Genomic DNA, 26,862 nt, shown 5'->3' with positions numbered 1-26,862 from the left:
TGACCCCATTTCCCTGGAGTAGTTTGCCATTTAATTCTCCAGCTCATTTTATAGATGAGGAAACTGAGGTAAATGGGGTTAATTGACTAGGGCCTAGGGTCACATGGCTAGTTTGCCATTTCCTCCTCCAGCTCATTTTACAGATGAGGAAACTGAGGCAAACAAGGTTAGATGACTTGCTCAAGATCACACAGCTAGTAAGCTCATAAAATGAGTCTTCTGGACCGCAGATCTGGTGCTCTATCCCCTGCACCAACTAGCTGCCCCATCCTGAGAAGTAGATGGCATTATTATTCCCAATTTACAGATGGAAAAGTAGGTTGAGAGAAATTGGGTAAACATAATTGTTCGTATAATCTGTTTCTGCTTTCTTTATTACTTTCTTCAGTTCTTTTCCTATTTCTTTGGATTCTTCTTTGGGTACAAACTCACTTCACAGACTTAAAGGGCATGAAGCATTTTGTGTTCAAGTCCAGATTGTTTCTCAAGATGGTTGGGCAAAAGCTCTACCATCTTGAATAACACCCTGAAACAGTTTTTCGTTGTTTTGTGAAATGATTAGCCCTCCTGAATGTCCACCAAGCCCACTTCCAAGCAGGTATTTGTGTGAACACGGAGGCTAGAAGGTGAAGAAGGGTCCATGTGCAGGAATTTGTGCAAGGGACAGTGGGGTTATGAGTGTCAGGTCTCTGTTGTGACTTGTCTGTATGGCTGAGAAGCCGCTGTGGGTGTTGGTTGGCCCCTCATTGTGTCTCCCTTTCGCCCCTGTCCCTTTAGCACCCCGAGGACATGGGGCTCACTTGAATGGATTCTGAGACCTTGAAGGGTCAGTTTCTCTCCCCGGCTCATGCCTCCACCAGAAATGTCTAAAACAAAGCTTAGATTTGGCTCCTGGCTAGGTTTCCCTACAAGTAGGTAACTGATTCTCCAACGCCTTCAGATACGCCATGCACTATGTGGAACCACTTTTATTTCCCCCATTATGAAAAATGTCTACGACGATGCAGAAGAATGCCCGGGAGTCCGTGATCGAACCCAGAAACATAAAACCTTTAGATTTCCTCCAAGAAGCCCGCTGGAATTGCGTGACCAAATGCTTCCCATTCCCCTGGATTTGCCCCATCCATGGAATTCCAGACAACGGCGAGGTGACAAAGTCCAGATCTCTTCCCTCTTCCATCCCTCCTTCTCACCCCATCAGCCTCAGATCTTTTGCTTAGGGTAATGCTCTTCCTTCTTCAAGACTGTGGAATTCTGGAATTCTCCCTCTCTTGGGAGCTCTGGAACATTCATGGAAAGACCATTGACATGAATTCTTCTCTCTGAAATGTACTTAGAAAAGGAGACAAAGGCAGAAAACAGCTAGGAGCTTGAGAGATCAAGCAATGGATTCCCCTCCCAGACTAGCTGGGCATCCCACCTGAGGTGGGTACCTTGGCATCTGCACCAAGTTCCGCCCCTGTGGGGAGGAGGGAGAAATCCCCTAACCTGTTTATTGCATTTTGGTCTGAAAATCTTAAGGAGAGGGTTCAAATAATAACTGAGCTCCGCTTGTTTTTATATCCCAAGGGGAAGAAGTTCACCTTTTTAGGCAATAGGGCATCCCCAGCTCTCGGTATGTATTTATTAAGAAACCAGTGTTGAGAGAGGGAGAAAAAGGCTAGATTTAGAACCCAAGGATCTGGGTTTGAATCTCAACTCTGCTGCCTGAACAGGATGCTCAAGGTCCCCAATGCCCATTTTCTCATCTGTAAAATGAAGGGGTATGAATAGACAGAAGAATTCTAAAGCCCGGATACTATGATTTTTTTTACCAATCTTTTTTTGCTTGAGGGCAGTTGTGTCTGAGGGGTTTTCTTGGCAGAGATTCTGGAGTGGTTGGTCATTTTCTTCTCCAGCTCATTTTACAGCTGAGGAGACTGAGGCTTGTTTGAGGCTGGATTTGAACTCAGGAAGAGGAGGCTTCCAGACCTCAGGTCCAGGATTCCAACTACTTTGCCACCTTGCTTGTCCAGTAAACATTTAATAAATGTTCATTGATTGAGGCAACCAGGCAGTAAATGGATCAGAGCCCCACTCCTTATATTTGGAAGCTCTGGGTTCGAATCCTGATTTAGGTTCCTTGTTTGTAACATGAGGGGGTTGGCCTCCTTGGCCTCCAAGGTGACTTTCAGCTCTAAATCCATCCTCACGGTAGGCACATGGGACACAGAGCCCAAAAGGAAACATTTCCTGCCGGCTCTTGGGAGAGGGGGTACATGACACTAGCGATGTAGACAGCCTGGATAGAGGCAATGGTGACAGCCCCTGCTCACCACTAGGGGTCAGCCAAGGTCTGCTGTACAAGGCAGGAGATGCTGGGCAGGAATTCTTTGTGTGGAATGAGGGGACCTGGGGCGAGGGGGAGTGTACAGGGAGGAGTAGCAACCATGCAGTAGGGTATCTGTGTAATGGGGACAGCGTGGGGCCATCGCAGCCTCCGGGAGGAGGGCGCCCCCATGCGGCCCTGCTAGAGGCTGGTAGGGCTGCTGCGGTGCTACTAGAGGCCGGCAGAGGGAGCAGCGGACGGTGCGGGGGCGGAGTCAGGCTCCGGAGGGTGGAGCGGAGGCTCAGTGTGGGGGCGGGGCGGGGGGCGGATCCAGGCTCTGACGGGAGGGGCTTGGGCGGGGCTCGGGGCGGGCTCGGGGCGGGGCGCTGGGCGCAGGCAGCGGCGCGGGCAGCTCGGCGGGGTCCTGCGCGCAGCCTCCTCCTCGCTCTCCCTCTCGCTGTCGCTCATTCGCTCCCTCCGCCCCCGGTGGCACTTCCTGGAGCCCGGGCGGAGGTGGTGCTGCTCGTGCGGCTCCGGCGGACAGAGTCCCCGAGCCCCGATGGCCCCGGCGGCGGCGGAGTCCTGAGCCGCAGCCGGCCCGCCATGGGCGTCTCCCGCCGGCCCCGCGCCGCCCGGGGCTAGGGCCGCATGGAGCCCCCAGACAGCTGTGGATCCGGAGCGGGAGCCGAGGCCCGGAGCAGCGGCTCGGACTCGGCCTCGGCCTCGGCCTCGTCCAGCGGCTCGGAGGGGGCCCGCGGCCCCGAGCCCGACAAGGCGCCGCGGCGCCTCAGCAAGAGGCGCTTCCCTGGGCTGCGGCTCTTCGGCCACAGGTGAGCGAGGGAGGGAGCGCCGGACCAGCCGCCGTCCCCATGGCAACCCCCCAGGGCTTCTCCCCACCCGTCCCTATGACAACCTCGTCCCCATGGCAACCACCGGCCGGGGTAACCCTACCCATCCTCTGCTGCCCCAACCTGCCCCCCCCCCCCGTGTCCCTGGCATCCTCTGCACGTTTTCACCTCCTGTTTCCATCCCCCTGGCATCTTCTGGTTGTCACCTCCTGTCTCCATGTCCCCAGCATTTCTCTGGTCATTGTCCCCTCCTGCTTCTATGTGTTGTGGCATTCTCTAGTTGTCACCTGCCTCCATCCTCCTGGTATCCCCTGGTTATTGTCAACTCCTGTCCCCATCTCTCTGGCACCCTCTGGTTGTTGTCACCTGCCCCCATCCCCTGGCATCCTTTGGATACTGTAATTTCCTGCCTCCGTATCCCTGGCATCCCCTGGTCGTTGTCCCCTTCTGCCTCCACATCTGTAGCATCCACTGGTTGTCACCTGCCTCCATTCCCAGGGCATCTTCTGGTCGTTGTTACCTCCTCTCCCCATATCCCTGTCTTTATCTAATAGTTGTCACCACTTGCCACCACCCTCTTGGCATTGTCATCTCCTGTCCCCGTCTCTCTGGCGTCCTCTGGTTGTTGTCACCTTCTGCCCACATCCTCTGGTCATTTTCACCTCCTGCCTCCATGCCCCTGGCATCTTCTGGCCATTATTACCTCCAGTCCCTGTGTCCCTATCATCCTCTGATCATTGTCATCTCCTGCCCCCGTCCCTCTGGCATCCTCTTGTTGTTGTCACCTACTTTAATTCTGAAGATATTCTCTGGTCGTTTACACCTTCTGCCCCCATCCTTCTGGCTTTCTCTGTTCACTCTTACCTTCTGCCCACATCTCCTTGGCACCCTTCTGCCCTGATCCTCTCCTGCCTGTATCTCTCAGGAATCATCTGGCCTTTGTCCTATCTTCATGGCACCTTCTGGTCCTGGCCACCTCTCCCCCCCCCCCCCCCATCCTCATGGCTTCCTCTGTTCATTGTCATCACTTTCCCTCATGCCCTCCCTTGACAACATCACTGCTGACTCCTATCCTGCGGCACTTTTTGGATGGTCAACCTTTTCTTTTCATCTCTGCCTCATTCCTCCCATCCATCTCTGGAGCTCCCTCTGGGCAGAATTCCCCCATACCTTAAGCTGTGTAGCTGATGGCACTATCTCACTTAAGCCTCCAGACTTCAGTAGTAGACCTTCAAATTTCTTTTGTCCAGATTCGTTGGTGTTTATTGCAGAATTTGACTTGTTTTGGTTTGGGGGGGGGGGGGTAGGGGAAAGGATGTAGTCCCCACTAGTCTTCCTGTCCAGGAATGAGGCAGAGGTGCTTCAGCAGGTGATAACACTCCTAGGAGGCCAGTCTGGAGTTGCTTGTTTTCCTGTCATCCATTCTCTTGTCCCATCCCAGTCCTACGGGAGAAACAACATCCACTGGCCTTAGCTCTCTGGATTGTGCAGTCTGATGTTCAAACTGAGAAGAGCACATGCCCACTCAGGGTCCTTCTGCTGTTTGCTCCATTTTGTCTCCTGAGCCTTGGTTATCACACCAGTGCCTGGGCCGTGAGTGGACCTTGGATATGAGAATCAGGGCAGGCTGGGGATGGGGAGGAGCTTAAAAGGTGACAGGGTAGTGGCTTGTATTGGCCCAGAGCCTCAGGGCCACCCAGGCATTGCTTGTTGCTTTAAGGTAGGAGAAGGGAGATACCAAGCCTCTCTGGTACCCATAAGGAAACTACTGGCCCCCTGCCTTTCACTGGAGGCTGTGAAGTATAAAGCCTGATCACTGGTCTCTGCCCAAGGATAGCTTGGCCAAAGCCCTGCCTTTCCTTATGAACTCTTGCTTTGACCCCTATTTGAGCAGACTTTACCCCCCAGTAATCTACTGTCTTATGCTGGGAAAAGACACCCCACATCTGGGATCGGCTGAGAGTGAGTCTAATTGGGCTGCTCACCACTAACCCTGCACTGGCTGTATGCCAAAACTGAAACTACCCCCAAAGCCCCCTTGCCCTGTCTCAGGGACTCAAACATGGACCACTGATGTACCATTATTAATCCAAATCAGGGGCTGGGGGGGGGGCAGAGGTTTTAGTGGTGTGTGATTTCTAGGGGGCCCTTTCCCCCTTTCAGCACTCTATCTCGTTATGGAACTGAATCTGCCCCCAGTCTGCACCAGCCTCTGGGAGAGGGGCTACATCTGTTGAGAGTGGCCGCTCTCCTGTGTACCAAAGGTGCCGCCACACAGGATGAGCATGAGGCTCTCCCTTGTATAGATGGACAAAGAAATAGGTACCCGGGGAGAAAGGCAGATACCCAAGCATGGGGAATGACAGGAGCCAGAGGGAGGGAGGAGGTACTCTGTGGTGGTGGTGCCTGTTATCCTGTGCCAGCTTGGCCAGACATGCTCCCTCTTTCTCACCAAGCCTTAGTTTTCCCAATGTCCTCTGGCATCTCCTAGTTTTGCTTGCTGATTCAGTTTGGGGAATATCCAGTTGGGTTGGGATAACTGAGACTAGACTGTGTCATCCTTAATGATTATCCTTATTGCTTCTGACTCCCTTCTATCCTAGATGACAGAAAATAGGGCGAACAGCTCTAGGACCGCAATCCATCAGCCTCCTGGTTCTCTGGCTCTCGCTGACTCTGGCAGCACTGAGTCCTGACTCTCGACTTCTAGGATCCACTATAAGTAGAGAATAGCGTAATTAATGCAAGTGAGGAAGAGGGTGGGACTGAGCGAGTTGAGAGAGTTGTCATAGGCTCAGAGCTTTTAGAGGTGAAAGAATAGAAATAGCTGATGTGCAGTGCCTGGAGGCTTTAAAGGACTTACATGCATTCTCATTTGAGCCTACAATAAGACATTAGTGATAGCTTTAGTTTACAGATGAAGGAACCTAGGCTAGGAGAAATTAAGTCATTTCCTCAGTTGTCAGGAAGCCTCAGAGACAGCTTTCGCACCTGGGATCTCTTCTGATTCCAAGCTCAGCCCTCTTTCTGCTGAAACCAAACTTCCTCACACCAACAGATGATCAAAGTCCCCAAACTGAGTGGCTTGCCCAAGGTCACAGATAAAAGGTGGCAGAGTCCAACTCCAAATCCAGGCCCTCAGACTCCACATCAGACACGTTTACCGTGCTGCCAGGCTGGGGGCCCACCAGACTCTTGGGTATTCTGAGTTGTTACCCCCTGTTTCCCCTTGCAGACCACTTCTGTGCCCCCAGCTGACATCATCCTCATCTTGATGGGAGGGTTCCCAGTCTCTACCTGGCAGCCTGGCCCTCCGTCTGTCCCCTTCCCCATCCCACACTTCCAGCTGGTAACGACTGACTAGGGGAGGAGCTTGGGCCTTGTCTTCTTGAAGGCTGCTTCCCTGGACCTTCACGTGCTGCTCTTAGTGTTTGCTCAGGCAGGTATGGTCTAGACCCTTGACGCCTGCCAGCGCCTCAGCCTGTGTATCGCCTGACCTGCGTTGGCAGTTACCGTTTTCCCATTCTTTGGCCTTGTCTCCGAAGCCTCTGAAGGTCAGGCTGCCTGTGGATTAGCTGGTTTTAGGCCCTGGGGCATCACGAATTGCCAACCTAGACTAGGAGACACTAATTGATATCCTGGGAGCCCGGCTGTCTGTTAGAGCCTCTTCCTCAGCTCTCAGTTATGTCCCCAAATATAAAGGGGGGGGGGGGGCAAGGACTGCACCTTTTAGCTTCTTTGGTGCTAGCCTCATCCCCTTAGTGCTGAAAGCGGTTGGCCAACAGAATGATCTTGGATCTCAGAAGTAGTGACTCAGTCAGCCACCAGAAGGCAGCCGTGGGGTCATGGGAAGTGTACTGCTTGGACTTGGTGTCTCAAGCTCTGGGTTAGAGGTCTGGTTCTGGGCCCTTTCTAGCTGTGACTGAGTAAGTTACTTTATCTCTCTGGCCCTGGTTTCCTTATCTGGCAAATGAAGGCATTGGACTCTCCATTAACCGGGCCTGCTTTGGGCTGGGTATAGTGCTGGTACTGAGATATTTGGGGATCCCAGGTGGGGTGGCTTCCCAATAGGAGGTAGTTGTGCTAGTGGGTAGCAATGAGGGAGGCAGAGAGCTATACTCTAGCTACCTGAGTGACCTGCTCTCTGCAAAGGCTGTTTCAGAAGCTGGAGGAGAGAAACCTTATTTATTATTATCTCAAATGAGATAATGCTTATAAAGTTCTTAGCACAGAGTTCCTGGCCCATCCTAGGTACTATATATAAATGCTTGTTCCCTTTGCCTCTGCCTTTCCTTTTTTATTGGGGGGGCCCAGGGTGCCAGGCTCTGAGGCTACAATGTAGAAAAATCTGGATTTGGGAGTGAGAGAAGCTGGGTTTAAGGCCTGGCTCTCTCCTTATCCGCCTGTGTGATCTTGGCCCTTACCCACCCTGTAAGGCTTGGGCCAGGTGAACTCTAGTATCCTGCTCTCAAGCTTCTGACCCTGTAAATGAGCCCTTGGATCCTCATTAAGCTGAACTCACAAGGAAAAGAAGCCAGGAGGGGAGAGAAGACATCTGTAGCAGCTGTTTTAGAAGGCTGTTGGCCTGGCCAGGCTGCCATCCTGTGGTCCTAAGAACTCTGGGTTGGTTAGAAAAGGAAGGAAGGGCAATGGGGGTCATCCTAGCAGCATCCCTGACTCTAGATGTCTCCTGTCATCTTACAGCAGCACATTTTGGAGGTGGAAGGAACCTGAGAGGCTAACTTAGAGGCTCATTTTGTTGATGAGGAAACAAGCCCAGAGTAAGAAAGGGTCACTGAATTGGACCTGGAATCCAGGTCTCTTGGCCCAGGGCCTTCGATTGGGGGGCTGGGACCCCAAATCCATATTTATTATACAAATCCATATTTATTAGCTCTATGACTCTTGGCAAGTAGCTTCAATTTGGACCCAGAGTTTTCTTCATCTGGAAAGCCTAAATGATAAAATGCATGCTACCTGCCTTACCAGGTTCCCCTGACCAGGACAAAGCACAGAAATGTGGGTCCTGGTTATTTCAATTTTCACCATGATTGTACCCTGCTGACCCATTCCCACAGCCTTTACATGGAGGAGGGAATCTGACATGGTATAGTGACTAGAAAGGGCTTCGTAGACCTTAGAGTCCTCCAGAGGTTGATCTGGGACCTTGGTCCTTGCATCAGAGGATGCCAGCGGAACCCCAAGCCCTCAGCTCTTTGAGGTGTTCCTACCCAGTGAGGAATGAGCTTAAGAGCTGCTGAGCCCTGCAGGAAGGAGGGAGGGAGGACATTGAATGAGTAGCAACTTTATGAGGTGATGGAGCTAGAGAACATTACTGAGATCAACACATGGGGCAGCCAGATTAGCAGCCATCTCTGAGAATCTCCTTTTGGCGCCCAGGTCCCTCCATTCAGAGGACTTTGGAGTTGTCACTGCCCCATCGGTCAGTGGTGAAACCGTGATGAAACAGATGTGCAGACAGCTACCTCTCCTGAGGCTCCCCAAAGCCCAAGGAAGAGTGAGAGGAGGCGTGTGAGTTGCAACAGCACAATAGCTGGTATTTATGTAGTGCCAAGTGCTTTCTAAATGTCATGTGGCCTCACATCAGCCCTGCAAGGTAGATGCTATTGACCATCTCCATTGTACAGAGAAGAAAACTGAGGCCCAGAATTTAGGTGACTTGCTCAGGGCCCCACAGCTCTTAAAGTATCTGAGGCTGGATTTGAATTCAAGTCTTCCTCACTGCAGCTCCAGTGTTCCCTTCATACCGTGTATACTTTGGGGACTTTTATCTGGTGATTGGCAGAGCTTATCTTTCCCTTAAGCCTAGAATGCTCTCTGGGAGGCACAGGCACAGAGGTGAATGTGCCAGCGTTTGGTCCTACTTAGCTCATCACCAGGCTGGATACAGGGAAATCACAGAGAGTTGCAATCTGCCAGTGCAGAGAGTGCCCACAGTGTGGAGATCAGGAGTCACTTAGGCACAGAGATGGGCAGGCTGATTTCTCGACGGTCCACCTCACTCAGCAGAACGTTCAGGCACACCTGGCCCGCTGTCTCCCCAGGGCTCCAGCCTCATCCCAGAGGAGGAGCCATGGCAGTGACCACAGGAAATTTCTAGGAAAGCAATGGCTGGAGCTCTGGGGTAGGCTGCCTGCCGTGCTCAATGCCAGGAAGGCACAAGGGGGCAGCATTGGCCCCATAAGATCCTGAGATGCACCATCCAGGCTCCCTCTCCTCTTCCTCCTTCAGCTGGTTCCTGGGGCTGATGAGTTCAGGAAATGGTCAGTAGCATTTCTTCTACAGAGGGATGTGGGTCAGAACTGCTGTTAGGCTAACTCATTTAAAGTGACTTGCCTCAGCCTCTTTTCTGAACCCTAGAACCCTCACAAAAAGAGCCGGTCAGAACCAGGCCACCCCAGGGAATTAGAGACATTCAGAATCAGTTAGGGATTCAGAAGGGCAGAGGGGTGTGAACTGTCTTTTTAAATGAACTAGTTTGAAAAGATCAGTTTCCCAAATAATCCTCTTGTTTGTTGTTAGCATATCGATTGAAGTGGTTGGTAAGCCCATACTGTATGCCAGCACTATTCGAAGCACCAAAGATGCAAGAGAAGCCCTGGCCTCAGAGAGTTTGGATTCTACTAGAGGAAGTAAGGCTAGAACTTATAGACTTGTGATGGGTTAGGGGCCCTTGATCTGACCCTTGAAGCTCTGGAAGGGACTTTAAACACTTGAGTGGCTGGCGAGTGCTGGGAGAGGGAAGCCAACTCCTCATTCAAATGAGGAGGAAAAGGAGGCCTAGAGAGATTAGGAGTGTGCCCAAGGTCACACAGGAAATAGCAAAGCTGGGACTAGAGCTCTCATTTCCTGGTTTCCCTGGGCCTGTTTCTTTCTATTACATCATGCTGCCTTCTTTTTCCCACCAAGCTTCCCAAAGAGCATTAGCCTAGTCTGGCACCTTCTAACCTCTGCTCTTCTCCCCCTTCCTCTCCCTGTCCTCTCTCTCTCCCCCTGTCCTCTCTCTCTTCTCTCTCCCCCCTTCTTCTCTTCTCTCTCCTCTCCCTCCCTGTCTTCTCACCCTCTGTCTCTTTTCTCTTCCCCCACACTTCCTTTCTTATGCCATCATATCTCTTGCTTAGATCTGTGGGAGTCTGGCAGAAGTAGAGGGTGCAGGGGAGGGGGGTGGGTACAAGAGGAAGCCTGCCCTGTGTTCCAAGCTTTTACGTAAAGGTAAATGAGTGGGGGAATAAAAATTGTGCCCAGAACTGTGACTGGCTATGAATATGTAATTGTCATCTGTCTGTACACCCTTTTGATTTGCAAAGGTCAGATCTCGTCTCCACGTGCCAGGAAGTCTAAGTGTTCTAGGACCTGCTCTATGACCTCTTCCTTCTCCAGCTTAACTTGGCAGAGTGAGTGTCACCTCAATAAAAGGGGGGATTGGAAGAGTTCTTCAGAAGGTTGTCCCTATGGTAGTGTATGTTCATGGATTTTGCCCAGAACAGCCCACCTTTGCAATATTGAGCTCTTATCCCTTTTCTCTCGTCTCATTTGGGCAGTGGTCTCGGAAGAGAGGTTCTCTCTCCCTGCACTTCCTTATCAGTGAGGTGCCTCGAGGGGTGAGCATAGTAGACAAGGAAATCTATAAGCCTACCCGATTTCCCCCATTGGTAAAGCAGCCTCTGAGGTTTAGGAGGCCAGGGGGACAGGTAGTAGGCCCATGTATCTGTCTGGAGTGGGAAAGGGGTTCGTTGGTTCTTTCCTCCCAATCCCAAACACACAAATACAGAATCCTCTAGGTGATACTTGCCTGTCATTCTGCTTCCAAGGGAAAAGAATATTAGACTTGTTGTATTGGAGTGATGGGGAGAAAGCTCAAAGAGGCAGATGTGGGCAATTTGAGCTGCTCACAAGTGGAATGGCTTGTCTTGGGAAGTGGTAGAAACCTCTAGAAGGAAGGCTCCATGACCATTTGTCTAGTGGCTTCTGTTGGAGCTTTTTTCTAAGATAATTTGACTAGATGGCTTCTGAGTCACTTCTACCTCGAAATCCAAAGATACTGTGATCCTTGGATGCCATTTTTCACGTATGTGTCGTCCCATCTGCATGTTTAAGCAGAGGCTGCTAAGTCACCCCCCTACACACCCCATAGGTCTTGGTTTCTTCATTTGTAAAATAGAAGAGCTGGCCCAGATGATTGTCTGTCCAAAGACCATAAGTTACCAGGGGGAGGCCTATTAATATTATACTAGGAAAGAACAGTAGTTTCAAGGATGAGGTAGTCTCCATGTTCTGCCATTCTTCTTATGTATGAGACATCCCATTTCCCATCTTCATACCTTTGCACAAACTGCCCCCTTTCCTGGAATGTACTCCCTCCTCCCCCCTGCCTCTTAGACCCCCTCACTTCTTCAAAAGCTCAAGTCAAGTCCTCTTGGTTGTTAGTACCCTTCCCTCCAAAAAATTACTGTGTTTACTTGCTATTTGTTTACCCTTGTTCCCTTCAGTAGAATAGACATTCCCAGAAGGCAGGATTCGTGTCTGTATCTCCAGTGCCTAGCTTAGTACCCTAGCACAATTGGCACTTGATAAGACACTAATGGAAGGAGGCTCAAAGCAGTTAGTCTCCTAGATGCTGTAGGACCTTTCATCATTTTCCGATGATCTGGGAGCAAAGTGCCAAAAGGTTCTATTCATACAGGCCCAGAGTAGAGGCTCCAGGAGGAGGCCATGGAACAGAACACCTCACTGGTACTGTAACCTTTTGCTTAAGGAGCAAGTAATGCCTCAGAGACTTACTAGCTGCGTGACCCTGGGCAAGTCACTTCACCTTGTTTGCCTCCGTTTCCTCATCTGTAAAATGAGCTGCAGAAGGAAATGGTAAACTACTTTAGTATCTTTGCAAAAAAAAAAAACAAACCCAAATGGGGTCACAAAGAATCAGAACTAAAAAAGGACCCCAGAACAAGGAGCAAATAGCATTAACTATGTGAATGACCTTGATAAGTCACTTGCCTTTCTCTAACCTCAGTCTCTTCTTCTACAAAATGAAGAAGCTGATCTGCAGGCTCCCTTCCAACTGATATTTTATGACTCTCTGAAAGGGGGGTGGCCAGGGCTGTGTATGGGCTTCAGTCTTTAGCCAGGTAGAGCTCCAAGTCAGGTCCTCCCCAAACACTGATGACTTATCACAACAGAGTTAAAAATAGCCTCCTCAGAGCCTTGGGCTCCTGCCACCCAGATGCCAGTACCTCCTGGGTTAACATAACAGTCGGGTTTCACTCTCTTTCCTCCCTCCCCATCCCCCCTCCCACCCCAGGCTTCACTGGATGACATTTTGCAGATGAGGGGGTGGTTGTGAAAGGGGCCCAGCTGGTTTCTGCTCCTGGGGCCCAGCCAGGTGCCTCCCTGCTGCTGCCTCCTCCCAATATCCCTTTGTAAGGAGTTCCCCGAGGAACAGTTTTTTTTTCCCCCTCAGGGTTTTTGGGTGTCAAAGCAGCTTGAAGCCCATACATATGGAGACATTGGCCATTCCCCACACATGTAACCTCTCTCTCTGGCATTCTCCTCCCCTTCACCCCGCTTCTTTTTAGGGCAGCTCCAGGGAGGCTGAGAGCAAGGTGCTGATGAAAGAGACAACGAATGGCAATATTGGAGCCAGAGATCTGGGTTTGAGTTCCACTACCCTACAACTTGTGGGGTGTAATTCTAGGGAAGTTGCTTCACTTTTCTGAGGTTTTTCCATCTGTAAATGTGGAATGCTGATAATTCCACAGCCTACCCTGCTGATGAGCAAAGTGCTTTGAAAACTGGAGGGCTGTGGTGGTGGGGCCCTCTCTGGTTACCCCCTCATTCTAATCTGCCAACATCTAGAAGCCATCTCTTAAGCTCATGCTCTGTGCACAGCAGGATTCTCGGGGTTGAGCTGGTTAAAAGGAGGAGGAGGACACTGGACCTGCGTGCCCTTGAATGTTTTCAGCTGGCTTGGAGGAGATGAGGCTTTAACCATAACGAACAGCAGGAGCAGCCTGGACCTTTTGTGGGGCCAAAGTTTAGGCTCTAGGCTGCAAAGACTGGACCTCTGGAGCATGGGAGGAGCATTGTGAGTTTCAGGTGATGCTCAGGGAAGGGTCTTTATGGGGGCAGCAGAAGGAGAGGGGAGTGGGGTGAAAGTATTGGATTTAGAGCCAAGAGGGGCTAAGTCAGGGATCAATCACCGCATCCTGCTCCTTCATTTCTTATATAGGGACACTGAGGCCTAGAAGAGGAAAGTGACTTACCCAAGGTCACCAGTGAAGTGAATGGCCCGGCTGGGGTCCTTCACAGACACTACTTTTTTCTAATTCTGCTCTTTCTCTTAAGGATTATGGCCCCTATTTTATAGGTGGAATGATTTTTGTTTATGATCCCCTGGAGCCTGAACCCAAACTTAGATGTCTTGACCACATGTCAGCATTTCCACTATAGCATGAGCAAAAGTACAAAAAGGGAGGAGGTGAATTCTGAATGAGGAATTGGAGGGAATGAGGTGACTTCTGGCAGATGGGGTGTGGGAGCCTTGTAGACATCAGAGAAGGTTGGGGAGAGAAGAGCCAGGGTACAGACACAAGAGTAGTGGGGGAGGGTGGGCAACAGGTCAGCTTGCAGTGAAGGGGATAAGCTGGGAGAAGATGGAGATCGGGATATCATTGCTCTTCATTAACCAGCAACTCTGCCAGTGTGGCTGAAGCAGCCAACCGGGGACTAACAAGCCTTTCCGTATTATGTTGACCAAAAGGAAGTGGAATGAGCTTGCCATGTGTCTGAGGCAGCTCATTTCCAGCTTAATTCTTCACTGGCAGACTGGATTTGGAGGTATCACCTCTGGGTGGCTGAGAAGAGTCCAAAATGGTCCTACACTGGCAACAGATTGGATGTGGAGGGTGAAGGGTCAAGGATGAGTCTTAATCTGGGGGACTTGGACAGCTGGTTGCCCCTGACAGCATTAGGGAAGTTTGGAAGGAGAAGTATTTAGGTGGAAAAAGAAAATGGATTCGATTCTGAATGTGTTGGATGTAAGATGTCTACAAGACCTCGACTTTGAGATGTGTGCTAGGCAGCTGGAGGTGCAAAATTGGGGATCAGTAGAGGAGTTAGGGCTGGGTGAATAGATTTCACAATCCTCAGCATAGAGATGATCATTGAATCCATGGGAGCTCATGAGATCACCAAGTGAAATATATGGAGGAAGAAGAGAAGAGGGCCCAGGTCAGAGTCCTGTGGAACACCCAGGCATGACCTGGATGAAGTGTCAGCAAAGATTGAGAAGGAGCAGTCAGAGGGGAGGAGATCCAAGAGACAGTGGGATCGCATATAACCTAGAAAGAGAGCATCAGGGAAAAGATGGTGATCAACAGGGGCAAAGGCTAGAGAGAAGTCAAGAAAAAAGCCATTCGATTGGCAGGTAAGACACAATTAGTTACTTTGGAGAGAGACAGAAACAGACAAGGTTTTGGTGGAATGATAGTCAGAGACCAGACTGGAGAGCTAAAAGCAATCTGCATTCTATTAAAGGCTTAAAACATATTCCTAGGAATATAGGATATGTTCTCCCCGCCCAGTTCCCCAACAGTGAATGGGGTAGAGGTACCAACAGCAGGAGAAATCAGGAAAGACTGTTTAAAATAGACCTTGGAAAGGGGCGTTAGAGTAGGTTTGAGTAATACTGATATATTGACTATACACACACCTATCTGAAGGCTGTCAGAGACTAGCAAGCGAGAAACAAAGAGATTTATAGTAAACTTAAGAGAGGAAAAGAAAGGTACTTTGAGCTCTGGCTTTTGAAATTGGAGGGCAAGGGGATGGTGGGAAGTTGGGCCAAAGAGGCTGTCTCCATCCTGACATCCACGACCAAGAATCGAATTTGAAGCAATTTCAGTTGAAATTGAAGCAACATTGTGGAGGGAGATAAATTCCCCTGACAGAGGAATAACGCAAGTGCCTGTAGGCCAAAGTGCTTTCTTCACATCAACCCCAGAAGGTTGGTGGGCCAAGAATACTTCATCCCTTTTTATGCATGGGGAAACTGAGCCTCAGAGGTGAAGTGACTTGCTCCAGATCATCTAGCTCATTGGATCTTCCAACTCAGGATCAGAGTTCTTTCCATGCCCCGAGGTGGCTCCTTGGCCATGTTTGCCATCTTGTTGTGGAAGGTGGGGGGAGAGGGAGGCAGGGTGAGATGGGAAAAGGTTGGGGTGTGTCTGCCTTGGGCCTTGTACTCATTCACCCCTTGGTGGATAGCTCTCTCCTAGTCACATCCTCGGGGTCATAACCCTTCAACCAGCAACTCCACAGCTCGGATTGAGGCTCTCTGGGTTGGTGTCTTAACTAGCCCCTTCTCTGAACTAGAGAGAAGGAATATTTCTTACCAAAGCTTTATGTCTTTTCCCCACCACCCCTTGCCCTGCTCATCTCCTAGCCTAGCATAACATTCAACACACAGCAGGCTTAATAATTGTTTCCTGTCCTGTATATTTTAGACCAGAACCTGGGCAGATCTTCAGCAAAACCAAGGTCAGTGGGATGTGTAAGAAGTGCACAAGCAATGAGAGCTGCCATTTACAGAGCTCTTTAAGATTTGCCCAGGGCTTTATATACATTGTCTCATTTTCTCAGTTGAGCTCACCCTAGGCCTGAGAAGTAAGTTGTTTCCTCCAGGTGGTATGATTATTTCCTTTTTTTTAAATCAATGAGGAGAATAAGGTTCAGAAGTTTGATGACATGCCCATGGTCACAGAATTAATAAATGTTAGAGGTTCAGTTTCCATTCCTGTTTCTCAACTCTTTTTTATGTCACATCGTCTTTCCTAAAACTCTGCCCTCGAAGAGTTACCAAATGAGAGGAGGGATATGGAGAGATAACAAAATTGTGTCCAATTGCAAACAATACATGCTCCTGGGATTTAGAAGAGGGACAGATCTCATGGACTGAACTCGTTGGGCTAGTTGGGAAAGACATGAAGGACAAGTGAGTTCAGATCTTTTGGGGAGAAAGTGGAGGGCAGAAAAAAAGAAAAGGGGGGCAGCTGGGTAGCTCAGTGGATTGAGAGCCAGTCCTAGAGATGGGAGGTCCTAGGTTCCAATCTTACCTCAGACACTTCCCAGCTGTGTGACCCTGGGCAAGTCACTTGACCCCCATTGCCTAGCCCTTACCACTCTTCTGCCTTGGAGCCAATACACAGTATTGATTCCAAGATGGAAGGTAAGGGTTTAAAAAAAAGAAAGAAAGAAGAAAAGGAAGGTGGGTCAAATCATGGAGGCCTTGAGTACCATCCTAAGCCATTTGGACATTTTCATGTTAGTCTCCGAGTACTATAGAGCCAGGGGAGTAATACATGAAATAGCTCCCATGGGATGGATGATCAGCTCTCTGATATACAGCCAGCACGTCCTCTCTTCACATCAACTGTCTTCAGGAAATCTCAAACCAGACGTCCCACAGGCACTCAGCATGTCCAAAGTAGAAATCTTTGAGTTTGCCCTCCTCCCCTCTTCCCAGCTTTCCTGGGATGGTGAGGGCATCACTCAGGCTAGAAACTTTGGGGTCATTGTCGGCTCCTCCCTTACACTCCCCATATCTTTATGCCATCTCTCACATACATTACTTTTTTTTTCTAAGCCCTTACCTATTGTCTTAGAATCAATACTATGTATTAGTTCCAAGACAGAAGAGTGGTCAGGGCTAGGCAATGGGGGTGACTTGCCCAGGGTCAGTGGCTGAGGCCAAATTTGAACCCAGGACCTCCCATCTCTAGGCCTGGCTCTCAATCCACTGAGCTACCCAGCTGCCCTGATCATATACATTACCTTTATTCATATAGCTACCAATCTCAGCACTTCTTGCTAATTAATAATAGCTAGCATTGATAATAGCATTTTACAAAATTTCTTACCTTCTGTCAAGACTTCCATCTCTAGGCCTGGCTCTATCCACTGAGCCATCTAGCTGCCCTTGACAGCATTTTAAAGTTTGCAACATGCTTTACAAATATGGTCTCATTTTATCCCCACAACAATCCTGGGAAGTAGGGGCTGTTATTTTTCCAGAGGGATATACTGAGGGAGAGAGTGGTTAAGTGACTTGCCCAGAGTCACACAACTACTAAGTGTCTAAGGCTGGATTTAGATATTCCTGACTCAAGGTACAAAATTCTCAGCTCATTCTTTTAGCTACTTAAATGATTTTTCTAGTTCTCATCTGACTGTATCAGCCCCTTACCCTGTAAACTCAGTGGCACCCTGAGACCTTTTGGATCCAATATGAACCTCCCTGTTTGGCATTTCAAGCCCCTCCTAGCCTGACTCCTTCCTCCCTTTTCCATCTTCTGCCTCACTTCTCTGCACGAAGCTGGTTCAGCTCCACCGGCCTCCTGGCTGTTTGTGTCTCGTGGCGCCTCATCTCCAGTTCCTGGCTTCCTTCAGGTCTGCTTCAATCCCACTTTCTAAAGGAGGCCTTTCCCAGCCCCCTCAACTGCTAATGCCTTCCCTCTGAAATTGCCTTCCCCTGAGATTGTCTAATATTCTGTATATCCTCCCATTAGAATGGGACTCACAGGAAACCCTTGTTGGCTGCCCCAGGGCTCCGCTGCCTGCCACAGGTTCCTTGGTGTCTTTGGCTTGGTGTCCGTCTTTGTGGCAGAAGCAGCTAGGTTGAGTGCAAGCTTTACCATTTACTTACTATGTGGCCTTCAGCAAATCATTTAGCCTCTGAATGTCAGTCCCTTCATCTGTACGATGGGTACAGAAGGAACTCACATTCTTTACCTCAAAAGAGCTGTTGTGAGAAGAGCACTTTGTTAACTGACTTTCCAGAAGTAAGAACTGCTGGCATCACTTGGGGGAAGGGGTGAGTGGCAGGAGCAGGCAGGGCCCTAGGGAGCATTTGTTGAGAATGGCATCCTGGTAGGGAGCTGAGGAAGCAGCTTCTGAATTAGGCTCAAGTCCCTCCTCCGATACCTCCTAGCCATGGGACCCGGAGCAGGGCCTCCGGCCTCTCCGTGAGGGACTGGCTTGCCGAGAAGGCGCCCATCTGTGTGGGTAGAGGAGTCCTTTATCGTGAGTGGATGCCGGCATGAACACAAAGCCCTGGAGAGAATCTGCTCTCTGTAGCTGGGAGCTCTCTTGAAGTGGGCCCAGCTTTGAGGGGTCGCCTCCTCCTTGTTCTTCTCCTGCATGGAGGGCGAGAGAGCAGATTCTCCTCTGGGAGAGCCCCATTAGCTCAGTGCAGGAGGGCCGAGGGCAGAGAAATGGATTGCCAGTGCCTCCCCCAAACTCCCTGGGCCCCTCTTCCATGGAAGTCTTGGATCTGGGTCCAGCACAAGAGTTGGGGGGCAGCTGAGGCGGGCCGGGGAGCCCGAGAACACGAGTGACCTGAAGACACTTTTCTTTGGAAGAACTGAATGAGTGAGGAGGAAGGGGAGGTTTGTGTGTGTCTGTCGATCTGCCCCTTTGGCTGGGTGAGCAGGGAGGAGAGGCGTGTGTGTGTGTGTGTGTGTGTGCGCGCGCACGTGTGTGTGTATGTGTGCGCCCGTGTGTGTGTGTGTGTGCCTGTGTGTGCCCGTGTGTGCCTGTGTGTGTGCCCGTGTGTGTGTGTGCCCGTGTGTGTGTGTGTGCGTGTGTGTGTGCCCGTGTGTGCCTGTGTGTGTGTGTGCCCGTGCCCGTGTGTGCCTGTGTGTGTGTGTGCCCGTGCCCGTGTGTGCCCGTGCCTGCCCGTGTGTGCCTGTGCGTGTGTGTGCGTGTGTGTGTGTGTGCCTGTGTGTGCCCGTGTGTGCCTGTGTGTGTGTGCCTGTGTGTGTGTGCCTGTGTGTGTGTGTGTGCGTGTGTGTGTGTGTGCCTGTGTGTGCCCGTGTGTGCCTGTGTGTGTGTGTGCCTGTGTGTGCCCGTGTGTGCCTGTGTGTGTGTGTGTGCCTGTGTGTGTGTGTGTGTGTGCCTGTGTGTGCCCGTGTGTGCCTGTGTGTCCGTGTGTGCCTGTGTGTGCCCGTGTGTGCCTGTGTGTCCGTGTGTGCCTGTGTGTGCCCGTGTGTGCCTGTGTGTGCCCGTGTGTGCCTGTGTGTGTGCCTGTGTGTGTGTGTGTGTGCCCGTGTGTGCCCGTGTGTGTGTGCCTGTGTGTGTGCCTGTGTGTGTGCCTGTGTGTGCCCGTGTGTGCCTGTGTGTCCGTGTGTGCCTGTGTGTGCCCGTGTGTGCCTGTGTGTGCCCGTGTGTGCCTGTGTGTGTGTGTGCCTGTGTGTGTGTGTGTGTGTGTGTACACACGCTCGCGGTGCGCGTGTGGGGGGCTGGGAGCCACCCCTACTGGGAGGAAGTGCAGTTGGTTACCAATGGGTTATTTTCATAACGGCTGTCTTAGGCTGGGGAGAGGGGGAAGGAGGGGGAAGAGGTGCCGAGGGGGCGGAGAGTAGGGCAGCTCGGCTCCAAACTAGGACTTGCTGTGAGAGGTCTGCTGCCTGGAGCCCCGCGGCTTGCCTGCCGGAACCCGAGCCGCTGCCTGCTGCTTTCTCTGCCTTCAGATCAGGTCAAAAGGGGACTCGGTTCTTTCCTTCCCCCTCCCCCGTCTGTTTCCGTTTGTGTGGGGCCTCCTAGGCCGGGCCTTGGGGTGGGGCAGGGGGCGCTGGGCATAGGGCATGGGAGGTGGGAAAGGTTTCCGGCATCATGCCAGGGAGAGGCTAGCGGTGACTGTTGGGAAAGGAAGGGACTCTGGGCCCGTCTACAAGAGCCGTCCCTGAGGGAGGTAAATATTAACCCAGCAGACAACTCCCTTCCCCTCTGCCCACTGCCTTGCCACCCCTCCTGCCGCCCTGCAGCTCCCTGGGGTCCACCGGTTGGCTCGCTGGCGAGCCGTTTCCGAGTGAAAGCAGACTTGGGGTTAGGTGATGTCTCCTCCCTTGCGCCCCGTGACCAGCCCCGTCCGGGCTCTGCGGCGGCTTTCTTCCTTGTGGGCCCCAGGAGGTGAATGGCCTCCCAGGCCCCCAGGGGGTTGGCCGGTGGGCTCCAGCGGGCTGTCCCAGTCCTGACCACCGTAGACAGAGCCTTGGCCTTTCTCGTACGTAGAACGAGCCATTGGAGCCCATGACGGGCAGGGCCCCTTGCGGCTCGTGAGTCGCACAGCGTCTTGCTCTCCTCTGTCCTGGCTTTCCCAGCCTCCCCCCGAGGCCCGGCAGCTGGGGGTTGCTTTGTGACAGTAAGCCTCCTCCCTTGGGACCGAGGCTGCCTGAGAAGGAACACGGGAAGTCTGGGGATTTGTGCTCAGACGCCTCACCACCTCCATCCTGTAGAGATCCGCCTTAGCCATTAGAATAAAGAAGCCCAGAGCCACCCAGAACCGTCTGCAGATGGACCGTCCCTGCCTGCTGCGGGCAGAGGGTGTCAGCACGGGGACTTGACGGGAATTGGCCAGGGGCAAGGCACTTTGGGGCATGAACAAATACCCAGGTGACCCAGGCTGCCAAGCCTTCTTCCTCATGTCGTGGCTTGTGGCTGCCCCTCATTCACACTTCCCTTTCCTTCTTCCCTCTCCCTCCCTGGCTTGAGGGGAAAGCCCAGGAGAGAGCAGAGACCTTTGGGCATTGCCAAGACGAGAACCTCCAGATGCCGGCTCCTGTGCAGACCGATGGGACCTTTGAGCCTCTCCCAGTTCAGAATCCCAAGGGAGGCCCATATTCGTTACTGGCCGGGGAATCAGATGTAGCTTATCCGGGACATCATGGCGGTGGAGTGAGACCTTGATGAGGTCTTTCCAGCCTCCAAACTGTTGTTTATCCAGTGAGCCGGTCCGAGAGAGGACCCAGGAGTCCCACTCTCCAGCCTCCTTTTCTTCCTGTCTGTCATTCTCCCTCCAGGTCGTGGGGCTAGAGGTGGGGAAGGGAGGCCGACCATGGGCTCCCCTTTCTGTAAGCGGCCCAGGCCCTCTCTGGCCCTGCTTGGTCTGTGCGGTGTCCAAGGGATGTGCAGCCTTGGCCCTCCCCCTTGCTCTCAGGCTGTGGGGCCCACACACTGTCTGGGTTCTCAGAGCCTCAGGAGCCTCGTGACCTTTCCACAGCCCACATAAGGCAGAAAGGTGAGAGGACCAGCGTCGTGGGAAGAAGGGGGCCCCGCAGTGGCAGAGGCCCCCAGACAGTGGTCTGGGGAGAAAGCTCCGGCCAGAAAGGAAGCGGAGCCTGAGCTGACCCACAAGGCCCCTGGGCCCGGGATGGCGGCTTGCTTCTGGCAGGGCTCCAAGCCGCCTGCCCCTCCTCAGAAAAAGGCAACCCTTGGGGAGGTCATGTCCTAGGCCCCGTTACTGCCCGGACGTTTCTGTTGGGCCGGGAGCCTTCTGTGTCCCAACAGAGGCATCAGTCGGGGAGCTGCTGCCACCAGAATGGGGGGCGTCTCAGCTCCCCGTTGTTGTCCTGTTAGTCAGGCCCTGACACAGACAGGCTCCGGAGCTGCCAGTCTGCTCCAGGTGTGGACACTGCCCTCCGGCCTGGCCGCCAGCCCCCAGCCCAGGGCATGCAGCTCTTCCCTCCCATGGACGGGGCCTTTGTTTTCCGGTGGAACGCGTCAGGCGGTGTGTCCGGGTGACTAATCTCCTCCAGCCTGGGCAGCTGTCACAGGACAGCCTGGCCAGGGGAAAACTGACACCCCGTGGGAGAGCCTGAGGATAGTAGCCTGGGGCTGCCAGCCTGACAGGTGGGAAAGGGAAGGAGCTCCGAGCTGCAGGCAGGGCCCTGGACTCGGAGGGCCTAGGGAGAGCTGTGTGTGGCAGCGACGCCGTGCCCCTCCAGGAGCCTGGCCTAGCGTGTGCCGAGGGCCAAGCCCCACGCCCGGCCCAGAGAGCCGCGGTCCGACCTGCCCACAGCGAGGCAGAGAGGAACGGAGCAAAGCACCCAACGTCAGAGTTTGGGACGAGTTTAAATCCTGCTTCAGATGCATTCGTATTCGTTCCGTTCACCTCTGCCGGCCTGTTTTCTCACCTATAAAATGGAACTGAGAATAGCACTCACTTCCCAGCTCTGCCAGAACGGTCAGATAAGAGAGTCCATAAATGCAGCCATTGGCGCTTCCACAAGATCCAAGGAAATCCTTGGAGGGAGAGCACTTGGCGTAGGAGGAAGGGAAAGAGGCGGCCCTGGGCAGAGCAGCAGGCCCAGATGTGAAGTCCTGGGTTCAGCTGTGGCTTCCGACATCCTGGGCAGGTGACTGAACCCCTGCTGCCTCGCCCTGGGACCAGTATTGGGCATTGCTTCTAAGACAGAAGGTGAGGGGAAGGCGGGAAGCGCGTGAGAGCCCTGAGCTGGGCCTGGAAGGTAGGCAAGAGGTTTTGCAGATGGAGGAATTCTCAGCGGAGGGTATGTGACCAAATGCCTGGGGCAGCCATCATTGACCGAACACTGATTAGGCCTGTACAGGGAGCCAGGCCAAGAAAGAAGGAGGAGGGAGACAGTGTCCTAGGCATGTCTGAAGTGGACACAAGAGAACGGCAGCAGCTGATGGGCCGGAGGCTGTGGTCTGTGTCTGAGTCAGCTCGAAGGGGCTGCCGGGGGGGGATTGCAACAAGGGAGGCTGCCACCAGCCCAGAAGTGGGAGCGGAGGGTGGTCGTGAAGAACAGTGTGGACGGGGGGGCTGGCTTAGAAGGGTAGGACGAGGCCTGGGTGTGAAGAGCTTTGGAGGCCAGGCTGAGGACTTCCTATCTGATTGTAGGACGCCCCTGGAGGCTGAGGGTGGGATGGTCCTGTCACAGTGGCCCTGAGTGGAAGATAGGCCAGGGAGACCGCTGAGGAGGCTGTGGCAGTAGTCTAGGATAGAAGGCTGAGTGAGATGGGAACATCTGGGAGAGATATTGTGGAGACAGGACAATATGGGGCGAAGGAGACACCGAGGTTTGGAACCCTGGTCCCCAGAGGAGGAGGAGGCCCTCAGGAGTCACTGGGAAGGTGGGAGGAAGAGAGGTTTGAGGGGAAGGATTGTGACTTGTTGTGGAGGGCTTTTTGAGTTTGAGATGCCACAAGACATCCATTTTGAAGTGGCCCAAAGACAGTTGGTGATGCAAGAGGAGCTCATGAGAGAGATTAGAGATGATTTTAGAGATCTGAGAATGATCTGATCAAGGGAGAGGACAGACAGAGAAAAGGGAAGAGGGCCCAGTATCAGCCAGAACCGAGGAGGCCGGAAAGCGCACTTCTGTCCGATATTCGGCCCTCTTCCTTTTTCTGGGTCCCCAGCCTCTCCCTGCAGGTGGGAATCATGCTGCGGAGACCCTTCCGTTCCAGGCTGGAGAGTCTCTTGTATCAGAGCAGTCCCACGGCCATCCCCTTCCTAGAGCGAGCCCCTCTGCCCACTCTCCAAAGAAGCGACTCTGAATGGGAACCAAGCCTGGGGCCTGTGTGATTGTAGGGAGGAAGGCGGCCTTCCTGGCCGGGAGGCCCTCCTGTTCTCTCCCAGGGCTGGGCCAGCGTCAGGAAGGGGGAAACTTCAGGGAAAGGGACTTTTTATCACCCCATAACCCATGGAGCTGGCTGACTACCTGGAGTGGGGCTGATTCCCGAAGAAGAGTTCTTTTCTTTCCCTGTGGAGGCTGGAAGGCATTGTTAAGAAAGAAAGGCCACATTGATCATGGGAGCTGGTACTTCCCCGGCTCCTTTATTCCTGGGAGCTCAAAGCACCTTATCAATAGTCTCCTTCACGGAAGCTTCTTCCCTCAGGTAATTCCCAAGAACTGACCTTAAGAAGGGGCAGGAAGAGCATTCGTGGCCCCCCCCCCCCATGGCCAGCCATCTCCCTCCTACCCTGCCCCCCCCAGTGCTAGGGAGAACGGGTAGACTGCAGAAGTGCCAGGGGAGGCCCATGGCTTGGAGGATGTGCGCTCTGGGCTCCCCCCAGAATCTCTTTCATGGCCTCATCTGCCGACCATTTCACCTTCCTCCGCGTCCCATCCTCCGGGGACGTGACAAAATCATTGTGCAGGACAGCCGCTGGAAAGGGAGAAGGAGCAGCTTCCCTGCCCCCTCCAGGCACAGGCCCGGCTTGGTCCTGTTGCCCCTCCCTGCCTGGGCTTTGCCCGGTGCCCTTCCCCACAGATATCTGGCCACATCCTTGGGCCGTCTGGCCACTGTTCCCTTGGGATCACCTTCCTCCTGGCTGGCACCTGCCATCAGTCCCGCCCCCCTTGAAGAGGAGGGGCCCTGGAGACCGCCCTGCCAGGGCCAGTGGCAGATCTGTGAGAGAAGTCAGCCATCTCCTGTCCTGTGACTCGGTGGCCTGTGAAATGGCTGTGAGGGGTTTGGAACGCCCGTGTTATTCGTCCCCTCTTAAGGTGTCGTTGGTGATCACTGGACCCGAAACAGGCCCTGGAAGCGCTCGTCTGCCTCCCCTGTACCGAAGGGAACCTGAACCCTAGAGAGCTCGTTGGGATTGGCCCAAGGCCCGCACAATGGAAGGGTTGGGGTGAAGTCTTTATTAAGTCCCGACCGTGTCCTGGGCACTGCACTAGGGGCTTTGTGTATTTATTTTAAAACCTCACCCGCTCTCTTAGTATCGATTCTAAGACAGAAGAGTGGCAGAGCTGGACAGCTGGGGTGAATGACTTGCCCAGGGTCACTCACACAATGAGGGAACATCTGAGACCAGATCTGAATCTGGATCTTCCCGTTTCCAGGCCTGGCGCCCTTTCTAGACCCTGCTAGCCAGCTGCTGCCAAGTGCTTTATCGGGATGATCTCGTCTGTCTTCTTAGCCCTTCTCATCTTCCTTTCCTGTAGTCCATTGCTCCCACTCCCCCAGTCTGTGGGATGTGACTCCTGAACCTGAAGGAGACTGAGTGGAGGCCTGCAGGCCTCTTCTCTTCCGTGCCCCCCTTGGTCAAGGGCAGAAGTTTGAAGCCTTCCCCTTGCCTTGGGGGGCGGCAGGCAGCGAGAGGACCCCAACAGTTCCATTTGGAGTTGGTCCAGCCCCATCTTTCCCAGCTGACCACGGGGCTGCCCTCAGCAGCCTCTTCCCTGGGCAGGCTGGTAGCCCCGGGTCCCCCTCCAGCACGATCCTGTGGCCCCATAGCTCTTCCCCTCCCCCGAGCCCCCCCCAAGGTCTAGAGCGCTTGGGAGAGGCTGAGGGGGCCACTCCTTAGCTGGGATCGCGTGTGGCATCTTGCACCTGGCCCTAGCTTAGTCTCCACTGCGCTGTGCCCAGATGTGGGGAAGGCCCCGATGCTGGCCGAGGGCAGGAGAGAGGCAGCAGCCTGACCCCAGCCACTGACGGCTGGTTTCTGTGCCCACAGCTGCTGCACCCACAATGGAGACTTTCTTTAGGAGACACTTCAGGAGGAAGGGGCCAGGGGCAGGCCTCAGTGGGCAGCGGAGGGGGAGCGGGGTGGCCCTCCCCACGGGCAAGGTCCGACGTCGATCCCCAGCCGGCCAGCCTTCCTCCTCTCTGGCCCAGCAGCGAAGGTCCAGTTCGCAGCTCCAGGGCTGCCTCCTTAGCTGTGGGGTGAGGGCCTCCCGTCGCCGCTCCAGCACGGTACCGCCCAGCCACAACCCCCAACTGACTGTGGTGCCGGTCCCACCCCCGAGACTGGCCCAGACTGCTAGTGAAACGCACCTCCTGGGGACCCCCGTGCTCCTCTCTGACCTCCTGGGGAGGAACGAAGAAAGGGAGGAAGAGACGGGGCTTCCCGGCCTAAGGACCCCTCAGGCGGGTGGCCCTCAGCCCCCGAGCAGCAGGCCCCGGCTCCGTGTGCCCCGATGTCTGCGTCGCCGCCGAAATTCTTCCCACCTGCTCCCCGCCGACGGCATGTACGAGCGGACCATCTGGGGCCTACACGGTTACTACCGACGTCTCAGCCAGTACCGGCCCTCGGGGCAGCACCTTGTCACCGGCTCCCGAAAGGCCTCGGGCGCCTCTGCCAGCCCGCTGCTGCTGGCCCACCTGCGCCCCCTGTCCCGTAGGCGCCAAGTGGCCCTGAAACGCAAGTCAGCCGGACCAGAGGCCTGGAGTTCTCGGCTCTCGTAGGTATAGCGGTGGTCAGGCTGGGCAGAGCAGCGGGGGCTCTTGGTGACCTCGAGCCCATCCAGCCACTCCCCAGGCCTTGTGTCTGCCCCTTGCACCAGCCTGCTCCAGCTGGAAGGAGAGCGGGGGAGAAGGACGAGGGAAGAAAAGGATCCCTTCTATTTCCTCCAGTTCTTACTTGTCCCTTCTTTCCAGGAAAGCCATCGCCAAGTCGGGTCTTCAGCATCTGGTGCCCCCAAACCCGAGCCCTGGAGCCCCATGTGGCGAGCCTGAAAGGCAGATTCGAAGCACTGTGGACTGGAGCGTGAGTAATGGGGGACGAGATCTCAGGGCAGGGACTGCCCGTCGGGCCTCTGCATGGAGATGGCTGCAGCATCCCCATTTCTCAGGGAGATGGTAGTCAGGATCCAGGCCCTGCCTCCCCGATGGGCCCTGGCAGAGGGAGGAAAGGGGGTGTTCTGGGAAGTGCCTGTGGCCCCCTGCATGTCCACAGCTCCATTTGGCCACCCCTGGGGGGCTGGGAGACACGCGCTGGCCTCCCCGGAAGATGCTTCAGTCTAGGAGGCAGATCACTTTTTCTCATGAGGCTTTTCCCTGAAAAATGAAAGCATTGGATGTTTTCTGAGGACTTTGGAAGCTCTAAAATTCTGAGTGTAGAGAGGTCTGTGCCGTATGTCCAGGGGGGTGTGACCC

General features: G+C 53.5%; 1 protein-coding gene and 1 non-coding gene across 17 annotated transcripts in view; both read left to right on the top strand.

Moving 5' to 3' along the window:
• Positions 1-26,862, top strand: part of DGKZ (diacylglycerol kinase zeta) — a 60,133-nt gene that overhangs the window by 23,453 nt on the left and 9,818 nt on the right. For 5 of the 15 annotated variants that reach the window (XM_056801870.1, XM_056801871.1, XM_056801872.1 and 2 more), the window contains exon 2: positions 26,365-26,473. In XM_056801870.1, coding sequence (XP_056657848.1) covers positions 26,365-26,473 — 109 coding nt within the window. Of the gene's footprint in view, positions 1-2,677; positions 3,139-19,601; positions 19,709-25,441; positions 26,173-26,364; positions 26,474-26,862 lie in introns of those variants that run through there. The other 10 variants (XM_056801865.1, XM_056801867.1, XM_056801868.1 and 7 more) reach the window with 7 other exon arrangements.
• On the top strand, positions 3,147-18,879 carry LOC103094245 (uncharacterized). 2 transcript variants are annotated; one of them, XR_008912731.1, is made up of 3 exons: positions 3,148-9,809; positions 10,485-10,571; positions 12,753-18,879. It is a non-coding gene; the product is annotated as an uncharacterized LOC103094245 (transcript). The 2 variants fall into 2 exon arrangements; XR_008912730.1 differs by lacking the exon at positions 12,753-18,879 and having other exon boundaries at positions 3,147-9,809; positions 10,485-10,610.

Source organism: Monodelphis domestica, chromosome 6, assembly GCF_027887165.1.
Source record: "Monodelphis domestica isolate mMonDom1 chromosome 6, mMonDom1.pri, whole genome shotgun sequence".
Taxonomy (NCBI): domain Eukaryota; kingdom Metazoa; phylum Chordata; class Mammalia; order Didelphimorphia; family Didelphidae; genus Monodelphis; species Monodelphis domestica.
The sequence above is the reverse complement of the archived record's forward strand: the minus strand, read 5'-3'. Positions and strand labels throughout refer to the sequence as shown.